Source organism: Tupaia chinensis, unplaced genomic scaffold (genome assembly GCF_000334495.1).
Source record: "Tupaia chinensis unplaced genomic scaffold, TupChi_1.0 Scaffold000424_1, whole genome shotgun sequence".
Classification (NCBI taxonomy): Eukaryota; Metazoa; Chordata; class Mammalia; order Scandentia; family Tupaiidae; genus Tupaia; species Tupaia belangeri.
Window position 1 is genome coordinate 917,077 of NW_006159929.1, and position 24,416 is coordinate 941,492.

General features: G+C 42.9%; 1 protein-coding gene across 6 annotated transcripts in view; it reads right to left on the bottom strand.

Moving 5' to 3' along the window:
• Window positions 1-24,416, bottom strand: part of KCNMA1 (potassium calcium-activated channel subfamily M alpha 1) — an 818,234-nt gene that overhangs the window by 246,315 nt on the left and 547,503 nt on the right. For all 6 annotated transcript variants that reach the window (XM_027774363.1, XM_027774362.1, XM_006154895.3 and 3 more), the window contains exons 6-9: window positions 18,671-18,746; window positions 8,189-8,264; window positions 4,863-5,033; window positions 3,190-3,281 (exon numbers count right to left, since the gene is read on the bottom strand). In XM_027774363.1, coding sequence (XP_027630164.1) covers window positions 3,190-3,281; window positions 4,863-5,033; window positions 8,189-8,264; window positions 18,671-18,746 — 415 coding nt within the window. The remainder of the gene's footprint in view (window positions 1-3,189; window positions 3,282-4,862; window positions 5,034-8,188; window positions 8,265-18,670; window positions 18,747-24,416) is intronic.

A 24,416-nucleotide genomic window follows, 5' to 3' on the forward strand; every position in this document is an offset into this window, starting at 1 on the left:
CCTTGATGCCAAGCTGATAGAGAAGTCATTTGGGGAGGTATTATATAAAGTGTTTACAATACAAACACATCAATTACAGCTGAAAACGAAATCTTCACATTCTCCAATATCTTGAATCTGGATGCTGTATAAACAAAGCTCTGAACTTCCCTGTCAAACTTTTTTTTTTAAATAATCTTTGAGTTTCAAAGTTTTGTGTCTCTGTAGCTTTGGATCATGAGTTACCTTGAGTTTTCTGACAAAGTAATGTACTGTTAGAGGGACTATTTCTCAATAAAATATGCACACATAAACAAATCCCTTAACTATGTCTATGTTTTAATTACTTCAGAGCCATTCATTGGATTCAGTCCTGGGGAGAGTAGGACATGTCCGTGTGTCCAGAGGTATAGCACACATATTTATGCATACACAAAATCTCAGCGTGTAGTATGCTATTTTAAGAGCCTGAACTCTATCTTTCAACAAAGTTTAGCTGCTTTCCTTTTGCAAATGCATTTAATTTTATCTGGAAACTTTTTGACGTTAGAAATAGAACAACTGTAGTTTCTCATTATGTTTGCTGCCAGAATCCATGCTTGGTTGCTCAACTAAAGACCTTCTATTGCTAATTACTACCACATGCCCATATCCCAAGCGAAAGAAAACTTATTGATTCTGACAGCCCATTCTCTCAACACTGAATTCCAAATGAAAACTCAAATTTTGGCCAAACATAACATTTCATCAATCTTGTTCTACTGACTGGAAAAACAACATCAAACAAAGGGTGCTAATGGCCCTTTATTACCGTTCCTTTCCCAAGCTTATATTTTCTGATGAAAGATCTAAGTGACCAAAGGGCTTCTTTAAACTACTTAGTAATTAGCTTTTGAACCAGGAAACAATGCGCAATGTAAAGTGAACAGTCCCAGGGCTGATGACAGGACCGACTCTCTGTCCACAGGGTCGCGGGGCACTGGAGACCCAAAGAGAACATTAAAGGCAAAATGCATTTTCATAAAGGGAGAAGAAAAAAACAGAGAGAGAGAAACAGGCTGGAAGTGGTGATAAAAGATTACAGAGCCAGAACAAAACTGCAGGAAGTCTGTGATCTGAAGTCATCTGCATGTGGGAGTCTAAGTGGAAATGCCAAGGCAAGAAGACCGACCAGGGTGGGTGAGCAAGCGTCTGTCCGAGGGCCTCATCTGGGCCACCCTCAGCCAAAGCTGCTAGCCAGGAACCTACTCACATTTGACTGGGGAAATTATTTTAGAAAAAAAAAAATGTTTTTTTTACCTGGAATGAGAAAAGAAACATTTTTAAGCTAGACTTCAGGGCAATTGATTTTATTGACTTCTTCAAGGGCAGCGATTAGGAAATGCTGGCTGAGCCAGTGGGGTGGAGAAGCCATAAAGCAAGCCCTGGGCCCTCGGAATGCCTTCTGCTTTATGGCGACCTGTCCACACCTGAAAGGGAAAGCTGTTTTCCTCTTGGCATGGGACAAATGACCAATGGGAATCTCTGGACTTATTTGGCCTTTTGGATACAACCAATGGCCCAGAAATCAGAACAGCTTGGTTCTAACCTCATCCAGGGCTGTTAAGATAATAGGGAGAGGAGGGGCCCATTAGAGGGAAGATGGAAGGATGCGCTGCCTCCACTGAAGGGACGCCAACTGGCCTCCACTCGCCCACCGTCCTTTGTGCCTCTGAAAGGAAACTGGTATCCTGTGGGTAGTTCAAGAAAATGAGCCCTTTTTACCACCTTCTCATTTTCTGAATGGAGGACTGGACACCTGAGCTCAGGATGCCTGGAACCATGACTAGATAGGAGGGCTGTCTCTTTCTAACATGGCTGACTGTCAGGACAAGGAGGAGGCAGCGATGGAGGGCAATTAGGTGCTACTAACTTCATTTTTTTCTCTTAAAAACAAAATAAGACCTCTAAGAGTTCGTTTGCAATTAAAGGAGAAGGGAAAACAAACAAAAACCTAAGCAGTTCCAAAATTCCACGATTCCACGACCAGGAAGAGGCATGAGCTGTGAAACCTTTTCGTATCTTGACCTGGATGATATTATGGTAGTTACTGGGTGTGTCCACAGGTATGAATTCCTCAGGCTGTATGTTAAAGCTGTATACATTTTATTTATGTAAATTATACCTCGACAACAAAGTAGAGTGCCCAAGAAAAAACTCTGAATGGATAGAGTAAGGTTTCTGTCAGCTCTACCTTCGTCACTGGTCCTCCCCGATGGTGGGCTGGCAGGGCACCCCGTGGGCGCGATCCTGCCGCTCACTCAGAGTACACCTTCCAGTCGATATTGAACCAGTACACTGATATTTATAGTGATAAAGTGATCTGAGCACAAATGGAAACAGCTCCCAAGAAGAAAGCATTCACGTTTGGGAAGCTAAACCAAAGACTCAACAGAAATAGCATGTAGTGCCCTGACAGACCATAAATATAGATTTCTTGCCCAGAAGAAATTTCAGCTGAGTAATGAATCCCTTTGAGGACAAGACCAGTGTCTCCTGGCTGAAAAGGAAAACTGGTTCTCCACTGGCTGCAATGCCTTTACAGTAGGCAGGATGGCCTGGGGTATACCTCCTCAGGACACCCCACTAGAGTTATCCCATATTATTGCTACAAAAGACACCAGAAGGTGGCAGCACAGTAGTCTGAGGAACGGGAAGATTACTTGGCCAGCTGGTGTGACAAATGAATGTGCTTGGTCCATTCATGAGGGGTCAGAACAGAACATAAGGGCCCAGTTATACAAGGACCCCTTTCAGGATAAATCTCTGGGAGGTTATGAATGGGCATAAGGCCCAGGGAGTTGGTTCAAGTGTGACAGCTTCCTGAGGTGACCTCTGATATCACACCCCATGCAGAGTGTGGGCCTTCCCTCATAGAAGAGCCAGGGTGGGGGTGGGGGAGCAGCAGGAATCAGATGTCACCACCATAGGGACTCTGGAAAGTCTCTTAACCACATCTCTTCTGATGCAACTGACTTACTTTCTGCCTCCATGTTTGTTAAAAGTCCCGCCGAATTTATTCCGATTCAGGATGAGAGCAGCAATTTCGGGCACGTAGCGGGCAAACATTGCCTACATGCATGAAACAAAGAAACAAGAGCCAAAAAAAAAAATGGCATGCAGAGAGGATTCTACCGCAGCGGAGGCAGCAAAACCTCTTGGCATACTTACTTTCTTCCACTAACCGCACTATAGGAGCCCCCGTATTTCTTGCGGTTTCCTATTAACTCTATGATTTCAGGGACGTAGCTGGCAAACATGGCCTGAGGAGAAGATAGGAGACAGAAGAGAGACTAAAAAGACAGGCCCAAGAAAGGGGGTGACCTTTTCAGGAGGGGGGATACTTAGATCTGAAAACACAAAAGGATTAGACCTGTGAAGGTGTCTATGCTGGATTATAAAAAATAAAAGCACGACAAAGGCAAGCTCCTGAAAATACATGGGACAAAACAAACATTAGCCAAACCAGACAACTTAAAAAAAAAAAAAAATCACAGTTGAGAAAAATACAAAGAGACAGGAATAAATAAGCTCACATCCTGCTCTCTTCCTGAAGAAAAATAAATAAAAGGCGTGCATGCTGGTGAAATCCAACACACACACGCGCGCACACACACACACACACACACACACACATAGTGCTTGCATACACACACATTTTTTGTTAGAGAAAACCTTTCTAATTAAAATTCAAAGGAGAATGGCTTTATGAATCATTAAAGACAGTAAGCGCCAAAGAAAGATTAAAAAATAAATAAACTTTTCCATTAAAAAAAAATCACTAAAAAGCACAAAAGGTAAATTTCGGAAATCACATGGGGAGGAAAGGAGAACAAGGAGAAACACAAATCTGCCATGTTTTGTCCAACAAACATCTTTCTTGTGGCTGGATAAATGGGTCTCCTTATCTACAGGGACCTCGCCGATGCTATAGAAATGCTTGCATTAATGTACACAGGCACACGCACATTTATATACATGTTAACAATGTATATGTCCTATGCATACAAAACAGAAAGGTGTGTATGCATCACTAAATATCAATGTGCGTGCAGTGGACATACATGAAAGCTGAGTGTGAACTCGGATTTTAATCACTTACCTCACACACAGCGAACACCTGAACTTACAATGAGCTACTTGGAGAGACGAGATGCAGCAACCACCGAGCTGTTGCCAGAAATCCCCCTCAAATTACATCCTTACTAAGGCGGTCTAGTGTGACATGAATTACCGCACAGACCAGAAGAGCACATAGTGGCACTTACTGCCAAACTTACAAAGAGGGAGGAACACTAGCCCACGTGTTGCTGCAGTTGACAAAACGATACTCTGCTCACATTGTGATGTCCGCCTGGCCGAGACCAGCGTGCTCCCTGCCCTCTAATGGGGAGACCCTTCTCTTTAGGGCAGGCCCCAGCCACAGTGTTTGTTGGAAGTTTGAGGAGGAATGTAAATGGGAAGGGGCACTCTTGAAACCGCAAACTGTCCACAGAGTATGACAGTATCTACCTGGGTCAGCTGACGGGAACTGTCCTTGTGGAATAACATTACTAAGGGACAGCCGCGCTGCGCTCACTTACACATTTCTTAGGTTCGCTCCTGCTACGGGGCTGTCCCTGCCAAAGGCAGTACACCTGGGCCTTTGGATGGCTGAAATACACCTAGGAATTGTGTAGAACAGTCACCCGCCTCTTTGCACTTCCTTAGCCTGACCTGCAACACTATAGCAATCACTTGCTTCTAGCACAAAAACACAGTATAAAAATACAAAGCTTTAAGGAAATGAATAACAGGAAATACTAAGGACCATAAAAATTAACGTCATAATAAAGAGCGTTTACCAGGCCCCCGAGGATGAAGAAGACCATGAAGAGGCGCCCAAGGGTGGTTTTCGCATAAACATCCCCATAACCAACGGTGGACATTGTGACCATGAGTAAATAGACACATTCCCAATAGGTAAGCGCCTGGTTGTTCTGAAAATTTTCCCATGGGTCCCCTGAATTCTCCACCTAAAGCAAGGGGTTGGGGAGAAAAAGAAAAACATTGTATAAATATATACACACATGCAGGTGCCTTTGGTTTGTGATAAGCGTACATCTTGACAAGTGCATCTGAACTAGAAATATCTTAAGATGAAAACACATTTAAAAGGCCTAACAGCAGTGCAGTAGCAAAATGGATGCTCTGCAAGGCAATCCAATCTGGGAGGGTTCATGGTTCAAATACAGAGACCTCCCTGAGCGCAGCGGGCATGTGTGTGTCCACAGGCCAGAGCTGACTGAGGCTGGGGGATGGACCGTGGTGTGAAGACCCTGTTGGGGGTGTGCTGTCTTTCTGCCACTCTCTTCGTTGCTTGTCTGTCTTGCCATAGAAGAAATCAAGTTTGTTTGTCTGTTTGGTTGTTTTGTTTTGTTTTGTTTTGTTTTTTAAGAAAGAAGGCCAGCAGGTGACATGGAGGTTAAGGTGGCTGGATCTCACATGGCTGACTGCATGGCTGGAGCCTGGACCCATGGTTTAAAAAACATGTAGGATACACAAAGTGCAATGCCCAAAATCCTGAGAGGAAAATGGAGGAAAAGGGATTTCGGCATGGCCATTCCCCCAGGGGATAATTTCTCACTTTCCTTCTGACGCTCTCTCTCCAGTGAGCACACATCCCCTACAGCAAAACTAAAAAAATACACAAAAGAGAGAGAGAGAGAATGTATTCAATATCCATTAAACCTGTTGTGAAATTAAAAATGTGTACATTGAACCACTGTTAAGTCAGAGACTGTACAGCAAGCAGGGAGCATGGAGCTCAGGCCACCTCTTCTCAACAGAGATATCTGGCTTCCTGGGCTGAGGCCTGTATGAGGAGTCTTCAAAAACCTCATCGAAAATGTATATTATGTAAAAATTATATATAAACTTCAACATTTTTTGCACCAAAATAAACACTTTAATTCTATTTTCCATGAAGTTTTTTTTTTTTGAGAGTTTTTTTTTTTTTTTTTTTCTAAAGGGTGGGTTCACTCGCCAGAGGATGCGTTCACTCGCCAGAGAGACAGAAAGCAAGAAATCACCCCTCCCCGCAATCCCTTCTCCTCCATTCTCTTCTCGGGATCTTGGGTACGCAGGCAGACGCACCCAGTGTGAGTTTAAGCCACCACGTCTGGGACTCAAACCACAGTTGACTACATGCGAGTCCAGCGACATAGCCATTATGCCAACTACTGGTCCCTCCATGAAGTTTGTGAAGTTTTTGAAGTCACTGTGAGTGACAGCTCAGATCCCTTGAGCAGGTAACACAAAAAGTGGCGTGGGAGGAGTAGGAGGCACCTTCCTAACTGACTAAGAGAAGGTGCAAATCCCAGGCCGGGCCTGTCTTCTCTGTGTGGAAGGTGAGAAGCTAGCTGACACTTAGGGCCTGTCTCTGGCCACATTTTACAGCATTCTCTTCAAGGAAGGTACCTTCCTTGGCCTTTCTCTGTGGGTTACCTGCTGGGTCCCAGAGGGCCTGGCTCTCATTCAACCTAGGTAACCCTAGGCCGCCCACAGAGGGGCACTTCCTTTCATCTTTCTGACCAGGGAGATGCCAGGTGGGTCCTGCTCCTTCAGGTCTTCTGCCCAAACCCTAAGAGCAGCAAGGAGAGTCTGGCCTGCTCTCCCTTTTTTAGAAAATGTCTATCACACTTCTACCCTCAGGCTGCAGGAACTGCCCCAGGGAAGCCTGCAAAGTGAGCTCATGAGAACAGTTTGCATTTGCACAACTCTTTAGACCAAGGGCTGGCAGATTTTATCTGCAAAAAGGCTAGAGAGTAAATATTTTCAGCTTTGTAGGCAGAACAGTTCCGGGTTCCCTGTGGCAACAGAAGTAGGGGGCAATAAAAAAGTGAATTGGAGCGCTAGGGCCTGGAGCCGGGATCTGCCCACCTCTGCCTGACTTGACCAACACTCTCCTTCCACACTCTCCTGTCCTCTGCCATATTTCATCTGCCAACATGGCTGTGGGGTGGGCTAAAGACTCTGTCTAGGACCTGGACTCTTACAATGAAATTTGTCCTCAACATGTCATTTTTAGAGATTTCCTGGAGAGTCAGAAGGTATTTCACAAAACAGGAAGATGGGGGTCACGGCTTGTTGAACACAACCGTCTCCTCCACATTTCTGATTTTGGCACTTAATTATAAGAAGCAAGGGAGTGGGGAGCAGCAGGTGGTGTGGTGGTTAGGGCTGGATTCCCACATGGCCGACCTTGGTTCTAGTCCTGGACCTGGCGACTTGCTTTCTCATTTTCCCTTCCTCTCTCTCTGTCTGGTCAAATTAAAAATAACAATAATAATAATAACAAATGGAATTAAATAAATAAATTTTTAAAAAGAGAGAGAGAGAATCAAGGGGATTTGGGCCAAGAATTTCTATCTGCATAAAGGACTAAGTGGGGAACCACCAGATCTGGGACTGAATGCGAGGCCCCAGCTGTGAATGATAATTACGAGTCTCAGATGGTGGGTATTTTTCTAACCCTTCAGCAAGGGGAGGACACCTTTATTCCAAGTCTCACACTTGGATGAGGCTCCTTCCAGTTCTAGCGGTGTATGTTTACATGAAACTCACCTCCTATGATACTGTACTCTGCAAAAGCCAGAGGGAAAACTGCTTCAGGGAGGTGAGAGACATTTGACTTAATATAAGGCTTTCAAGGAGTCGTTAATGTACAATAATTAACATTTTTTGAGGTACCAAATAACTTGACAAGTCATCAGGCGAAAGAATCAAATTTGGCTTTTTGTAAGAGGAAAGTGGAGAGAAATCCAGGGATCTGAATGTGTGTTTACCGAGTCAAACTTCAGCCTAGTCCGCGGCCCTTTTCTGGGCGTTTGCTAGGGAAGCACTGCCATCTTGTGGCTTTCTGGAGTTATTGCAGACAGGATGAAAAAAATCTACCAAAGCCTCCGCAGCAATACTGGTAAAGCAGGAAGCTGCAGTTTAGTAGTGCAAATATCACTCGCCATTTGGAACTCCTTTGGGCTAAAAAGGTCGGAAACCCAGACGACCGTGTGGTCACTTCCCCTTTTCCTGTCTACAATTTAGCTGAATTTTCTCTCCAGTTGAGAACAATTTCAGGTTGAGGGGCGCGATCCAGAGGAGCCTGAGTTAAGGGGTCTTAAAAGATACTCACCAAATGGATGAACCCGGCTGCTGTTAGCCATGTGCTGATAAATATGGACAGCAGATTCACCAGTTTGATGGAATTACTACGCAAAAGAGACAAGAAAAATCCCCAAGTTACACAAGGAAAACATCCTGTTGGCGTTGCCTTAAAGAGTAACAGCGCCCCCTGTGGGAGAAAGGCACCTGGAACTCCCAAACACCTAGCTTTTTTTTTTTTTTTTGGAGAGGTTTTTGCTGTAGGGCGAGTGTGCTCGCCAGAAAGAGAGAGGCAGAAAGCGAGAAATCACCCCGCAGGGGGGATGGCCACACCGCAATCCCTTCTCCTCCATTCTCCTCTCAGGATCTTGGGCACGCACGCACATGCACACGACGTGAGTTTAAGCCACTGGGTCCGGGACTCCAACCGCGGTTGACTATGTGGGAGTCCAGCGACATAGCCATTACGCTAACTGCTGGTCCCGACCACCTAGCTTTTGAAAGGGAATCCAGGAAGATGGCAGCAATGGGTCAGCAAGACAGGGGAAAAACACACCCTATGGGAAAAACGCACCAGGGCCACTAAAAGTGGCTCCTGAATTTACTCCCCTAACTTTGTTACAACTTTTTAAAAAATTAACTTGTATTTTGAAAAGTCATCAAATCTATAGACAAAATGGAAAGAACAGTAAAACAAACACTTGTATGCCCTCCATCTAGATTGGCCGATTATTAACATGTTGCCACATTTGCTTTATCTCTTCATCTTCTTCTTGCTTTTTTCCCCCCTCTTTCCTTTTATATTTTTATATATTTTTCTTGGCTGGGCTGTTTATAAATATATTGTAGATGCCATGACATAACCCCTAAGTTCTTCTAAGAAGGATATTATGCAACATAATCACGATACAGTGCCACAGCTGAGAAAATTAACATGAATTCAATAATGTTATCTACAGCCCTTATTTAAATGTTGCCAGTTGTGCTACAATGATGTCTTATTAGTGTTTTCATTTTTCCCCTTGACCCACGGTTCATCGTGCATTGCATTTGGCAGTTAGGTGACTTTAATGCAGGAGTCAGGAAACAGTTTGGGTATAGGGACATGGAGTAAATAATTTAGACCTTATGGGTCCTTGAGTCTCTGTCTTCAATACTCATCTCTACAGCTGTGACATAAAAGTAGCTTTGGCAGTAGTTAAGGGGACAGGCGTGGCTATGTGCCAGTAAAACTTTATTTACAAATATAGGCAGCAGGCTGCATTAGCCCATGGGATACAGGTTGCCAGTCACTACTGGAGCCTTCTCATGTTTCTAAGTAAGACCACCCCCTTATCGTTTTTGTTTGTTTTTAATGACATTTGGTTTTATAAGAAGCCAGTCTGTCCTGTTTGCCTGGTGGCTCCCTCATGATTAGATCCTATTTAAATACTTCCAGGACTATTTGCTGGGTTGGCATCACATCAGGAAATTCCAGCCCCATGACCCGTCACTTGGTTAAGGTGGGAATGCCATCTCTCACCACCAGAAGGTACCCATTTCTTCTTGTAATTAATACCCTGTCTTGACTCAGAGCCTCTATGAACACCCTGTTCCCTAATAACATTATACCTGATCATTTCAGCATCCACCGGTGTTTCTCGAGTGGATCAGCTGGAATTCTTTACCCTCCATGGGAACCGACGCCTTGCCTATCTGGATCTCAGGAGCAGTGGGTCCCTGGTGCACAGCAGGGACTCTACAAACATATACTGAAGGTGCTAATGTCTTCCTCCATATTCTTTCTCCTACACTTCACCCCATTCATGCCCACTGGGTTATATAAGTCCTTAGATACTGCTGTCAGGAGGTCACTTCACCGCCTAAGGCTTCTCATTAATTAATCTATGATTAATCTATGATGTCCAAACGCTCCCCTTCTGTCTTCGGTACCTTCTGAAGTCCCAGGCTCTTCTACCACTAGTCTTCCATGTGGACTTCGGAAACTTTTCACAGCCAGACCTACTTATTATAGTTATGTTTATGTGATTATTTTGATGGCAAAATGTGGCCAAATGTTACTTACGTTTTCACTGTGAGGGAACTTCAACAAGTTCATAGAAAAATGGAATTCAATTATGAGTTCATTTTGGTGCTAAGAAAATGTTTATATCCGTACAAAGGGTCTTCATAATACATATTTTCCATGCATTTCTTGAAGACCTCTTAGGTAAGAAACACTACCCATCTATCTAAATATTTCCCATTTTTCAAAGCCTGGCTCCATCTCTACCTCTTCCTTAAAGTCTTCCCACCTGCAATACGAAGTGTCTTGCTCTCCCTCCAGATAGTCACTGTAATTAATTCTACATCTTAAGACATCTTCTGAAACATGAGATTGCTATTTGATCCTTGTGTTTCTTGGTGGATCTTGCAGGCAAGAATCCTAGTTTTTAATCTACCACTTCTATTGTCCCAGGGATAGCCCTGTGCACCTTTAGAATTTCTCAACCCAACCTGTTTGGTCAGTTCATCTGTTATGATGGCCCTCTCCCAACTCTTTCTCCTGGAGAGTCCACGATTTAAATGGTAAGATGTTTAAGATTATTCTAATAGTCCCAGCTAACTCTTTACACCACTCTTCTAAGTGCTTTCTGTATACTAACTCAGTGAATCCTCATCTGACCTCTCTGAGACCATCCCAAGATTAAGAACCTCACCAATTCCACACAGTAAGCAGCAGAACTAGAACTTGAGCTTGGCAGTTTGGCTCCAGGGTCTATTCTCAGCCACTACACTGCCATACAAGAGACAAGGACTGGCCTGCAGGAGAAATCTTTCCTTGATTGCTAAAGCAAAGCTGTGCCTCACCCGCGTTCAATGCACGGGACATTAAAAAGATCAGAAAGTATTGCTCCAGAGAGGAGAAAGACTATCCAGACATATTGATTAATCTCTTATGCTGCCACACAAAAGAATGGGAAGGAAAAAGTCTAATGACAACATCTACAATTGACGAAGAATGCAGGATGAGGGCTGTGGTCGGCCCAGGGCAGCCTCGGAGTTAAGGAGCCTCGGTGGAGATTGGGGTCATTGATTCTAAGACAGCATCCAGCTTTCCTTCTGTTTCAATCTTTGTCCTTTTATATCAATGCACAGAGGAATCCATTACATTCTCCGGAGTTGATTCTAACAGTTCAGGGAAAGAATGAGCAGATATTTTCCATTTTGAGGGTCAGACTGATCATTTGAGATGTGTGAAACAACTTCCTTCTGGGTCCAAGATTTAGGGGTAGAGAAACAACAAAAATGTCCACCTGTCTTTCTTGATCATTTCTGGAATTGCCTAACTATAAAAATTGGTCTGATGAGGATTCACTGAGTTAGTATACATACTAGACATCGGGTTGAGTTCTTCATTTTCTTCAGATGTTTATCACTGCCCTTTAATAAAGGTACTCACTATCCAGATAAGGAGAATGAGGCTTCATAAGACTGAACAGATTGCCTGAGTTGAAATACGGTGGGTAAACAGTGGGGTAAATATTCAAACCTAGGCTGAGTGTTCCCAGACCTGCTCACCTAAATCACCTGGAGAAACAGTATGGTGAAACCAGATGGGCCTTTTTTTCTGCCACTCTTTGGTGTGCCCTACTTCTCCACCTCAAGCACCACTCTCTACACAGCCTCTCACTCAGGTGGGGCATCAATCAATGGCCCCCACCTTTCCCTTTACCGAGTGCCCCAAGCCAGGCTGGTCAATGGAGGGATCTTAGCTCTGGTAGGAGCTACAAGGTAGGGCTTATCAGAGACGCTATTCAGGAAATGAGTTGGAGAGTCTTTCTCCTTCAGATATATGGGTATTTAAAACAACAACAACAAAAACAACAATAAAAACCCCTAGAGGTCTAGAGGGCTATCTGCCCTGGATAAGGCCTATCTGGGAATGAAAAAAGATGGACAATGAGACCAAATCTTGATGAGACCATCTGAATGTCAGGATTCAGACATGCCTAAAGCCATCCAGTTCCACTTGGACCTCTGAATCACCAAGGCTAGCTGAAGGTAGACTCTGTAACTTGCAATAAAACCCACATGCTTACCACAGAGGTGGTTGATATCCAAAACACCTGTGAGAATACCGTAGCTGACCAGGCCTCCAAAGGAGGTCTGGGGTTGTCTTCCTCTGGGAGAAAAGGGCAGCTTCCTGTCCTACCCATTTTTGTGTCTGTTGGTTCACTCAGTCCCATGGCTCTAGGAGTTCCGGTATTAAGTGGGAACTCACAAGGGAAAGCATAGATCTGCTAGGTCCTGGCCTTCAACCCTGTTTCCAGATACCACCATGAGCCATGCTAACCCCACTTTCCTTGAATAGATTACCAACTGACCAAAATCATGTATAAAATCTCCCATGTAAGCCTCTTCTTGGAACTGAGAGAAAACACAGGCCTTTTCTTTTTTGCTACCTAGAGAAGCCAGCCAGACCCAGAGGCCTATTCATTGGCTTTGCAGAATCTTCTCTTTCTGGAAGGGCAACCCCTTCGATCAGAGATTGGCCAAGTAGAAATATTGGGTTGTCAGAAAAGGCATGACACAATTTTACACAGAAAAACATAGAAAAACTACATAATGACCTATTCTGACAACACAATAAATTGACTAGATTCTAGACATTCACCCAATGAGCTCTGCCAGGCAAATTGACTTCCCTGGCAGTAAGGGAAGTCAAGGAGCTGAATCATTTTCTTTTTGGTGGTGGGGCTAGGCTACCACCACATCCTATTCCCAACAAGTTTTTCAATGGAAAATTAAAACCAAGAACTCTCCTCTGTCTTCACTCATAAACACTCTATGGTGTGTTCTAGCATTGAAGTGTAAGAAATAGATGAAGAACAGGTAGCCAAAGGCAAAGATCCAAGGGAAGACTGTGCACTTTATTTACTCACGGAATAGCTAAATACCAAGCTGATACACTTACATCCTCCCGGTTCCTGAGTGCCTGAACGAAGCAGTGTGCCACCAACAATCATGTAGAGTCTTCTTGATAAATTAAACCTACTGAGGTCTTTGAGCCTCTTGGTGCTTTGGAAAAAGAACCTAAACATGGTGATGATTAATCTCTCAATGACAGAGATATTAATGGTGCTTAAGGGAGCTCTTGCTGTGTGTAGAACATTTAATCACTGTTACTGAAACACTCCATGTTCAGTGTTGAGATCTGATTATTTTTATGACATCAGCATTATCACAGATCTCTAGTATGAGGAATTTGCCTTCCAAAATAAACTCTAGGAACAAGCAATCATCTGAAACCTATGTGAAAAAAGACTCAGTGTGTTAACCTTTGGTGGACCTCCTCTTTACTTTGAAATGTTCACCTTGCTAGGTTGAACAGGGCTTTTTGGAAAAAGGGAGTGGGTGATGCCAGAGCAGGGTTGTGTGCTGTGCGTGGCAAAAGAGCCCACTGGAGATAGACATGACTGTTGTGGCCAAGCCCAAGAGTCTAAGCTACATGTAAAGCTACCAACATAATGATTAGACTCATTAAAATTCTAGCTCCCTTTCTATATGCCTTGAAGAAGGGATAGATTGTGATCTTACCATGCAAACCTGACCCATCTAAAGAAAATCATTCTTATGTTTCCATCATAATTTCTGAGTCCAAATCCCATGAGTTCTCACTGGCCACTAAAATAACTCACTTCAGGGGACACAGTGAATCACCAAAGGACAAGCAGAGGATTCTTCTTGATCAGAGACTTTCCAGAACTTTGAGGATACTCAGAGAAAGGCTGACTCCCAAGATTATAGCTCTGAGCCCAGAGATAATGGTACCATCTTGGCCCTGAGTGTATTTAACAGACATGCTTTGTTAAATGCTGAGACTAGAATCCACTTTGCACAAAAAGGGTCAAATATATCCCTATTCTACTTGTTTCCAATTTTCTTCTTTGTTTCTCACTGAGAGGACAGCCAGGTGCCAATGGCCTAATTTTATTTTATTGCTACCTTTGCTGGATAGATGTAAAATACACACTCTGGAAAATTCAACTGGACTGTACCATACTGAAATGAATGGTCTGAACTATAAGACATGGAGTGAAGCAAAATCGATTTTACCCCTTAATTATTTCTAGATCCCTTCTCCTCTTTGCCACCCTGACCTGCACTGCCTAAGACCCTGGCCTCTTCCCTGGACTCCTGCCTCCTGACTGGTCTACTGGTCTGTGTGATCTTAGATGCTTCACTCTCTATACAATTGGTGGAATAATCTTACTACAACATAAATCTGATGACATGTCCTCTCCTGATTAATATCCTTCAACAATCTTCTCTTGGTTTCAGTAAAATCCATGAATTTGAAAGTCTTCATGATTTGGCCTCTACCTACACAATCCTTCATATAGAATACTCTCCTTTTTTTTTTTTTTTTTTTTTTTTTTTTAATTTGCCAGAGGGCACGTGTACTTGGTGGAAAGAGTCACAGAGAGAGGCGGTGGAGATAAATGAGAAAGCACCCCCCTGTGGGAGATGGTCGTGCTGCAATCACTTTTCTTCCCTTTCTCCTTTTAGGATTTTGGGCATGCATGCACATGAGCCCAGCATATATCTCAAGACGCTGGGTCTGGGACTTAAACTGCATAGCTGGCCATGGGGGATCCAGATACCTCAATCAACACACCATCACCTGGCCCCTTCTTTACAAGCTTTACCTTGGAGCCTTTACTAAGGTCACAGTATATATAGCAAAGTTTTACCTTCCAAAACACCCTCCAAGGGACCAGCAGTTAGCGTAATGGCTATGTCGCTGGACTCCCATGTAGTCGACCACAATTCGCGTCCCAGACCCAGTGGCTTAAAAACTCATGCCGGGCATGTATGCGTGCGTGCCCAAGATCCCAAGAGGAGAATGGAGGAGAAGGGATTGCAGCGTGGCCATCCCCCCTGGGGGTGATTTCTCGCTTTCTGTCTCTCTGTCTCTCTCTCTGTCTGGCGAGCATGTACACCCTATCGCAAAAACCTCTCCAAAGGGGAAAAAAAAAAAAAAAGCACCCACTAAAACCATATTGACACATACATACAATGGAATGCTATGTGGGGAATAAACATGACGTGGTAGAGTATAATCATTAACTCAAAGCAGTGTGTTGTGAATTTGAAAAGAGTTGCTATATGACCCATGTTATAGTCATCAATATCTTCCACATTCAACAAAAAGTGGAATTACAGTTTTCTCTGACTGTAGAGTGTTTCATCACCTGCAAGTCATCTCGTCACTGTGTAGGCAGCTGAGGAACTGCCAAAAGCTCAAATAGTGACAGGAAGTCTCCAGGTCTCCCAACTAATAGGCCATTTTCCTGATATGGAGTGTTTTAGGCCCTCTGTGGGCTTGCAGTTTGGGAAACAGCCCTGCCGTTTGCTGGCCACATAATGTGATTTGCCTCTTTCATCTATGTTTTCTCCAGTTTCCCTTCTGCTGGCCTCTTAATTCTTCATGGCTGTCTCCCTCCCCTCATATGCTTCTCTGCCTTGTTTCTTCCAGCTTTTAGTCAAGCAAGGCAGCTAAGGAACAGAAAATGAAACAGCAATTTCAAATCATTATTTCAAATCACATTTGCAAAGCTGCCATCCCTATCTAATGCCATCGATTGGCAGGGATTCACTGCCAGAAAAATCCAGACAAAATCTTCTTAAAGATGATTATGTGGCTCCACCCAACCTCCTGGAAGGGCACCATGAATGCAGCAAAGTAGAGAGGAGTCATGAGAGAATGAGGATCACTGTAAATTCCAAGTCCTGCGAAAGAAGAAGGCTTCCATTTTTCTGCAGAACAGTTTTGGGATCTGTGTTCAGGGGTGCCCAGAAGGAAGCTGAGATAAGTCAGGCACTTGGAGGGGTAATGGGCTCATAGAGTTGGCCTGCATTTCTAGAGTTCTCACAACTCAGTCAAGTTTTAATCCAGCCTTTGCCTACCCTTCTAACCTCATGCTCTTGTGTCCATCACAGAATCTCCAATGTCCAGATCAGAATTACTCAGAGGTCTCCACCTGCCATGTTTCCTTACCTGTATGCTTTGCACAACTTCCTTGGTTGATGTCATCTCACCTTTCCCGACTCCTCACATGATAATTCCTCAAACTACAGGGATAACATCTCATTTTTTATAAGACTTACCTAAGATGCCCTCTTTTCCTTGAAAAGACCTTTGACTGGTACTAGTTCGTACCAAACCTGACTTAATCAAGACCTAGGGGTATCTCCCAACCCCAAGGAGTACCTCGCCTTAATGCCGACCACACCATTAGGCAGCCTGGCCCCCCCTCCCTGCTGGGCTCTTGGATGGCAGGCCTCTCTCCTAGCGTTCACCCACCTTGCTGCTGGTTCAAGTGGTGCTCACTGTAGGCTTATCGGATTTGCTCAGCCACCTGGTCATGACCATAAACAACAGCAACTGGACAAATCTAAGTGTAGGGTTGTGATGAAAACCACCCTCTGACAATAGGAGTTTAGTTTAATGGAAAGTGGGGTGCTAGAAAAGTGCTGTTTGAGGACCAGGAGAGCAAACACCAACCAGCCTGCTATATCTGGAATCTTCCCCAGGGCTGTGCTTTCCCAGTTTTCAACCAGTTCTTCCCTGGTCAGCTGCTCCAGCTTTCTCCCTTCTGCACAGTGAGAATGAATCACCCATAAGTGTACAGTTATCAGGTGGCCTGTTCACCAAATAACCCAGTGAACTGTCAAGGCTACGTCCTGCACCCAATGGAAAGGAAGGAATTGTTTCTTGGGAATGGGGCATGAAGGATGTCCTAAGAAAGATATGCAGATGGTCCACTGCTCCCAGAAGTCCAACAGGGATCCATGGGGCGTACAAGGAGGGTGACAATGTGCTTCTCTCCACATTAGATCTCAAGGAATGGAACCTTCTTAAAATACTGGTATTGGAGAATATAACTTTCCTGAACTTACAAGGTAAATGTGAAGCAGGGAGAGAGAGAGAAGCATTCTAACTGTACCATATTAGAGTGTGGACGGACCCACACAACACCTTCCCCACTAAGACAAAGAAAAAAGTGCCCCTTGAGGACAAGGCCCTAAGACACTGGGTACTCACTGATTCTACTCTAAAAGGTACAGCCTAAAGGAGTAAACATCATATAGGTAAATATTGGTGATGGCTAGCATCGTTGATCATTTCAATTTCAAGCATAGTAGGAGTCTATTCATAGGAGAGCCATAAAAAGGTAGAAATCAAAGTTATCATCACCCAGATGAAAATATGAAGAATACTAACACTCACTATGTATAATAAATAAGGTACCAATAAGTCCTTACCTCAGGATAATGAAAAGTGAAGGGTGGTAGAACAGACATTAGAAGACTTCAGGAGCACTGGCTGCTCTTTTGCTCTTTAACTTGGCTAATAAAAAGTGAATTTTACCTCATTTTCACATGGATGAAGAGTTGAGGAGGGGAACTATCAATAATTGGGAATCGCCACAAAACAAAATAAATAAAAAACCCTAACACCCAAAGAAGAAAGCCAACAGTTAGCTGAATTTATTGGATGTGTGAAGCTCACATCTGTTCTTGGAAACATGATGGCATCTCCACACTCTCCATGATGCCATTATATTAATTACAAATCACGAGATGCAGAAGTATCCCACTTTTAATCATTTATCAAACACACTAAAGCCAATGAAAGGGGAAACAGAACGTTGGAAGTGAGCTTCTTAGAGTGTAATTTCCTAGAAGGGAAATTTATGGCCTGTACTTACTCTCCATTAGAGAACGTCTCACCTCTTTTATTAGTTTATTCATCAAGACGGCCCTGGTTTCAGGCCGGCTCTGCGAACCCACAGGTCATCAGGAAAGGGATCCTCTGGGGGATTTTCCTGCAGGTCCAGTTGTGTTTTCCAGATCATAACACAGTTAACAGAAGCAGTCATGATGCATTCGGCAGGAGGTTTTTAGGTTTTCCCCAATAGGCAATTCACAGAGCAAGCCCCAAGGGCTAGATGGATATAAAGTGAACATCTAAAATGAACTTTGAAATGAAATGATTTTCTGTTTGCCATATGAGGTTTGTGATTGCCTCTCAAAGAGCACTGCTTCTATTTTTTTACGATCAGTTTCAATTTCTTATTTAGTGATGTAATAAAGGGGCGATTCAAAACCTAGCAACAAAACTTCCCAATCAATGAGCAAATCTATCCCTCATCCACTATGCACCTCTGCCCGTGATGCTTAAGCACCCCGATGCTGTACCCAGACATAGGCCATGTATCCCCCAAAACTGTTCCTACTTTCTTGAATAGCACAGCTATTTCTCTCTTTCCACCTCACAGTTTTCAGGCCCTGCAGAAAACAGCAACCTAATACCCACTTTGGGTTTTCTTTTGATCTCTGGGTTAAACCACTCTACCTACGAATAACAGAACTCTAATTTCAATGTGATGAAAGTTAACACCTGATATTTACAACTTGGCACTGGGGATGGCAATGAAGAAAAATATGAAAAAGAGCATCTTACCTTGTTTTAAGGATATTCAGGAATTGCAAAATTTCTGAAAACTGTATCAGCCTGAGGGCTCTTAAAAATCTCAAACCTGGAAAGAGAAATGAAATAGAGATGCAAAATTTTCAATGTGTGGTTTCAATGTTCTGAGTCCCGGGTTGAAGGGATAGGAAGTTCTTGCAGAAGATAAAACATCCGGTACCTTGACCGCGCTTCTTCATTCTGGGCCTTGACTAGTTTAATCTCAGCTAGTAAACACTGATTTTCTCATTAAAGATGAGCTATTAGGAATCACGTTACGAGAAGGACTGTTGAGAGGGGCCAGGTAAATGAGGTTTCTCAAATGAGAATCAATCTCTGATTTAAAGCATTGTTTCTAAGTTGCCTAGTTGTCTGATAGGATTTTGTCTCTAAAAAATGCTGGGAATTGTGAGAGCTCTGGGTCTCCCTGGTGCTATGAGCAGATTAAGAATAAATCGGATAACCTTATGTCTTTGATGGATATTTTTTATCTTTATCTTCGGCCCTGATAAAATGAAGAGCACAGCTCACGGTGTTATCTGTTTTTCACAAGGTTCTGAATTTTTCTTCCAATCAGAAACAAAAACTACACAAAATCCAATCAGTACGATATCATACCCCATAACCTCAGGACTCAAGACTTAAAATTTTCACTTTTCTTAAGTGTCAAGATATATGTTTGCCATTTTTAAACCAACAACTTTTCTTGAATGGAAAAGAAAGCCAGTGTTTCTAGGTGGCAGGTGAGAGGAAGTCAGAGAAGGAAAATACAATCAAGTGAATTAAAAAAAAAAAATACAAATTATTATTGTGTTTCTATAGCCAAGACAGAACTATATCTTTGTTAATGTCAAATTCATGAGTCAAAAACATTCTGAGTCAGCCATGGCTTTAATGCTTCTTTGGCCATCATACTGGAGAATTATTGATATTTACAAAATACTAATTATCACAGCTTTGAGACACATTGAGTATCACATCCTCTCCCAAGGGGATTTTCTTTTGATATACTATGGAAGCAGTTTAAGAAATGCCATTATGACTGGGTAGACCAACAGCTCCAAGCTGGTGGGCAAGATTTTATTCTCCTTCTACAAGGGAGGCAGAAAGAGGGTTCGGGAGGGGGTCTCTGTGCAGTAGTGGAAAGAACTGGGATTCACCCGAGACCTCATGATGTTTCCTTATATACCTATACTTGAACAAGCAATCTTTTAACTGGGTCCAATGGGGAACTGTTTAAGGAACACACAAAAAATTGACTTCAAGCCCATGGGGTGGAGGATTTGATTTCACCAGAAAAGAGAGAGGAAAGGATAATATCTCAAAAGGGATATTTCTCAACTGAAAAGAATTTATAGCCAGTTTTCTGCATTTGCAGTTCAACCAACTGTGGATCAAAATGTTTGGAAGGAAAGCAAAAAAACCTATAAAAGATAACACTACAACTATGAAAAATAATACAAAATATATATATATAGGGACCAGCAGATGGTGTAGCAGTTACTTCTCTAGACTCCCACATGGCTAACTATAATTTGAGTTCCAGACCTGGTGCCTTGAAACTCACACCTGGCACATGTGCATGCATGCCCAAAATCCCTAGAGGAGAATGGAGGAGAAGGGATTGTAGCATGGTCACTCCCCTTGGGGGTGATTTCTCACTTTCTGTCTCTATCTCCTATCTCTCCAGCAAGTGCACATGCCCTATAGCAAAAATCCCTCTTAAAAAAAAAATACAGTATAGTATGTATAATCTCTTTTTTTTTTTTTTGGAAGGATTTTTTCTAAAGGGGCACATCAGACAGACAGAGAGAGACAGAGAGACAGAAAGTGAAAAATCACCCCCCAGGGGGGATGGTCATGCCGCAATCCCTTCTCCTCCATTCTCCTCTTGGGATCTTGGGCACGCATGCACACGCACCCGGCGTGAGTTTTAAGCCACCGGGTCTGGGACGCGAACCGTGGTCAACTACGTGGGAGTCCAGCGACATAGCCATTACGCTAACTGCTGGTTCCCGTATGTATACTCTTTACATAGCACTTACATTTTATTAGGCATGACAAATAATATAGAGATGATTTAAAATACCTGTATGTGCATGGGTTATATGCAAATGTTATGCCATTTTATATAAGGAACTTTAGCATCTGCCTGTTTTAATATCTATAGGAGGTCCTAGAACCAATCCTCTTATCATAGAAACCAAGAGACAACTGTACCTTCATGAGCAAAAGATTTTTTTACAGAAAACATTAATCTTCTATGCTAAAAAATATTTATAAAACTACTATTAAACAATAAAATGTAGAGAAGGGTTGTTGATGAAATGAAAGAGCTCTGAGGCCAAAAATCCAATCATGATGAAACTAATGAAAGGTTGACTTAACATTGCTGAAAACTGAACTTAATGTCAGGTATAAAACTGAGGAGTAATCTCAGAAAGCAGAGAAAATGGGGAAAAGGAAGAAAAAATAGATGAAACTTAAGAAAATGGGAATGGAGTCAAGATCACAGAGATCCAACCTGTGCATAAAATGTGTTCCAAAGCAAAGAACAAACAACACAGATTATACACAATGGCCAGACAGAAGGGAAAAATAACTTTATATATATATATATATGAAAAAATTTACCCAAGATAAAAACATGAAGCAAATGACCAGTTCTTATAGATCCCAAGAATTATTTGGCTTTTTCCCTCCAAATGTCAAGAATTAAAACCAATGAAATAATAAAAAGAAAACAATGTGTGGGGGCCTGGGGTTACCATTAATGTAACTAAGATCATTTTTTGTAAGAATGTTAAACAATAATTAGACAATACTGAATTTTCAAATGAGTCTGACCCAAGGTTTTATACCCAGTCTCTTAAGTGGTTGTTGAAGAGTAAAGCAACAACAATAAAAAAAAACGTTTCCAGATACCCAAGGTCTCCATTCAGTTTGTGCAGAAAATTTCAGAGAGGTTTACAAGACCTACTAAATCAGAATGCAATGTGAGGGCAGGAGTGCAAGGGCTAGAAATTACATATTTTTTCTGTTATTGCTAGAGGGTTTGTGCATGCATTCACCAGAGAGAGATGGAGGGAAAAGGAGAAAGCACCCCCGATTAGGTGTGGTCAGACCATGTTGATTCTCTTCCATTTCCCCATCCTGTTAGGACTTGGGGCATGCATACATATGTGCTTGATTTTCAAGTCACCAGGGCCAGGACTCAAACCACAGTTGGCCATATGGGATCCAGCCTCCTTAACCTCTAGGACACAGGGTCACCTGGGAAACTGCATCTTTAATAGGTGTTTGTACTATGCACTCAGGTGAACCTGAACTGCATATCTCATAGTGGCATGATTGTCACATGTTGCTGTGACATAAAATAACAGTTAGAAATCTAAAGTAGAAAAAGACTGGCTATTAGCACTAAAACTAGTAGCAAATGTAAAGACACACTAGTGATGTATTAGTGCTTAGGTTTGAGGCTGAAAAACTTGATGGGGCGGGAGAGGGAGGTCTTCAAAAGTTCATAAAAAATGCGTACTATTAAAAATATATATGCATGGATTTCAAAATTGGTAACAAAATCAACTCTATACACAAATTCCATTTTCCCACGAACTTTTTGAAGTCCTTCCTATTTATTTATTTCAATTTATGGAAGCAAAAATAGAATACATGTGATCCAAACTTAGAACTGAATTTCTTTTATTATTTATTTATTTGCCAGAGGGTGTGTGCACTTCCCAGAGAGAGAGAGTGACAGTGAGAGGGAGAGGGATAGAGAACCCCACAATGGGGCATGGTCATACTGCAATCCCTTCTCCATTTCTTCATCCTGTTGGGATTTGGGGCACACACACATGCACTCATGTTTCTCAAGCCCCTGGGGCTGAAACTCGAACCATGGTTGGCCATGTACCATCCAGTTCCCTTAACTACTAAGCCAAGAGGCCAGTCCCTTTTATCTTTAACAGATGGTGTTTAACATACTTTTTACCTATTTGTGGCTTGCCACATGTTACTGAGTCACAAAAATATTATTGAATACAAGCTTTTCATTTAACAGAGGCAAATGATATAAGGCTAAGAACAAAATGAATCCAGGGACCACAGGTCCTGTACTTTTGCTACAGGTAAACTGCAGATCTAGTTCTGAACACCCTCTCATCAAAAGCAAGGAGGGAGGTAGTATAAAGTTAATAGTGTATATATAAAGAAAAAACAGGGCCAGCTGGTAGCATAATGGTTACGTCGCTCAACTCCCATGTAGTCGACCATGGTTCAAGTCCCAGATCCAGCAGCTTAAAACACACTGGGAGCATGTGGGTACATGCCCAAAATCCCAAGGGGAGAATGAAGGAGAAGGAATAGCGGGGTGGCCATCCCCCGGAGGTGTGATTTCTTGCTTTCTGTCTCTCTCTGTTTCTCCAACAAGTGCACATACAGAAAAAATCTCTCAAAAAGAAAAAAAGAAAGAAAAGAAAAGAAGAGGAAAACACACTGGGCATTTGTGTGTGCATGCCCAAAATCCTGAAAGGAGAATAGAGTAGAAAAGAAGAGATTGTAGTATGACCACTCCCCATGGGGGCAATGCTTTTTTTCCTCTCTGCCTTCCTTCAGCATGCACATGCACCCTTTAGCAAATTATTATTTTTTGGGGGGGGAGAAGTTTTTGCTATAGGGCGCATGCGCTCGCCAGACAGACAGAGAGAGACATAGAGACAGAAAGCGAGAAATCACCCCCCGGGGGGATGGTCACGCCACAATCCCTTCTCCTCCATTCTCTTCTCAGGATCTTGGGCACACACACACACGCACCCGGCGTGAGTTTTAAGCCACCAGGTCCGGGACGCGAACCGTGGTCGACTACGTGGGAGTCCAGCAACATAGTCATTACACTAACTGCTGGTTTCCTACAAATTAAAATTTTTTAAAAAATTTAAAAAAAAAAAAACTTGTTTTCAGGAAAACAGTTTTTCCTAGCAGAGAGACTTAAAGGGAAATACCCTCCTGCAAAAGGGACCCAGAGTGATGCAGAAGATTCTCATGCGCTGAACAATAGCAGGCTTTGCTGGTTTGATTGCCTTTTCCTGGGCACTCCCATGGCACTGAGTTTCATTATTGCAAATGAGCGATCACAGCTCTGCATGGGTTAAAAAAGCCAGTCTGCATCTCACATTCAGATGAAACCAGACTATCCCTAGGCACTCTGCCTGCAGAGTTCACAACAGCTTCCTGACTGTGTTTTGCCTGACCCCTTGTGGTGTCTACTCAGTCCTCCAGTGCTTATTTCAGAGTCAAAGTCCTTCAAAGACATACAGTGACACTCCCCTCCCCACCCCACTACCTCTACCACCTTTAGATCGATGGCTTCCTCCTCCTATGTTCCGCCCTGTTCTGGGCACTGTCCTCAGTGTTTCCTGCACCAGACCTTTGCACAAGACCTTTGTGATGGTCTTGGTGCCTGGACTGTTTCCTCAGGTGTCCATATGGCATATTCCCTCAACTCCTTTAGACGTTTACTCAATGCCACTCACTAACAATGAGGCCATTCCTGGCTACCCTGCATAAAACTGTGACTCCCTCCACACTAAACCTGAAACTCTTACTCCTCTTGCTTGCTTTATTTTTCTCCCCACACAAAGAACTAGCATTTTATTTATGTTATTTACTTTCTGTCTCTTTATACAGCATCAGCTTTATGAGAGGAGGAATTCATGGCCAGACTCCCAGCACTTAAAAT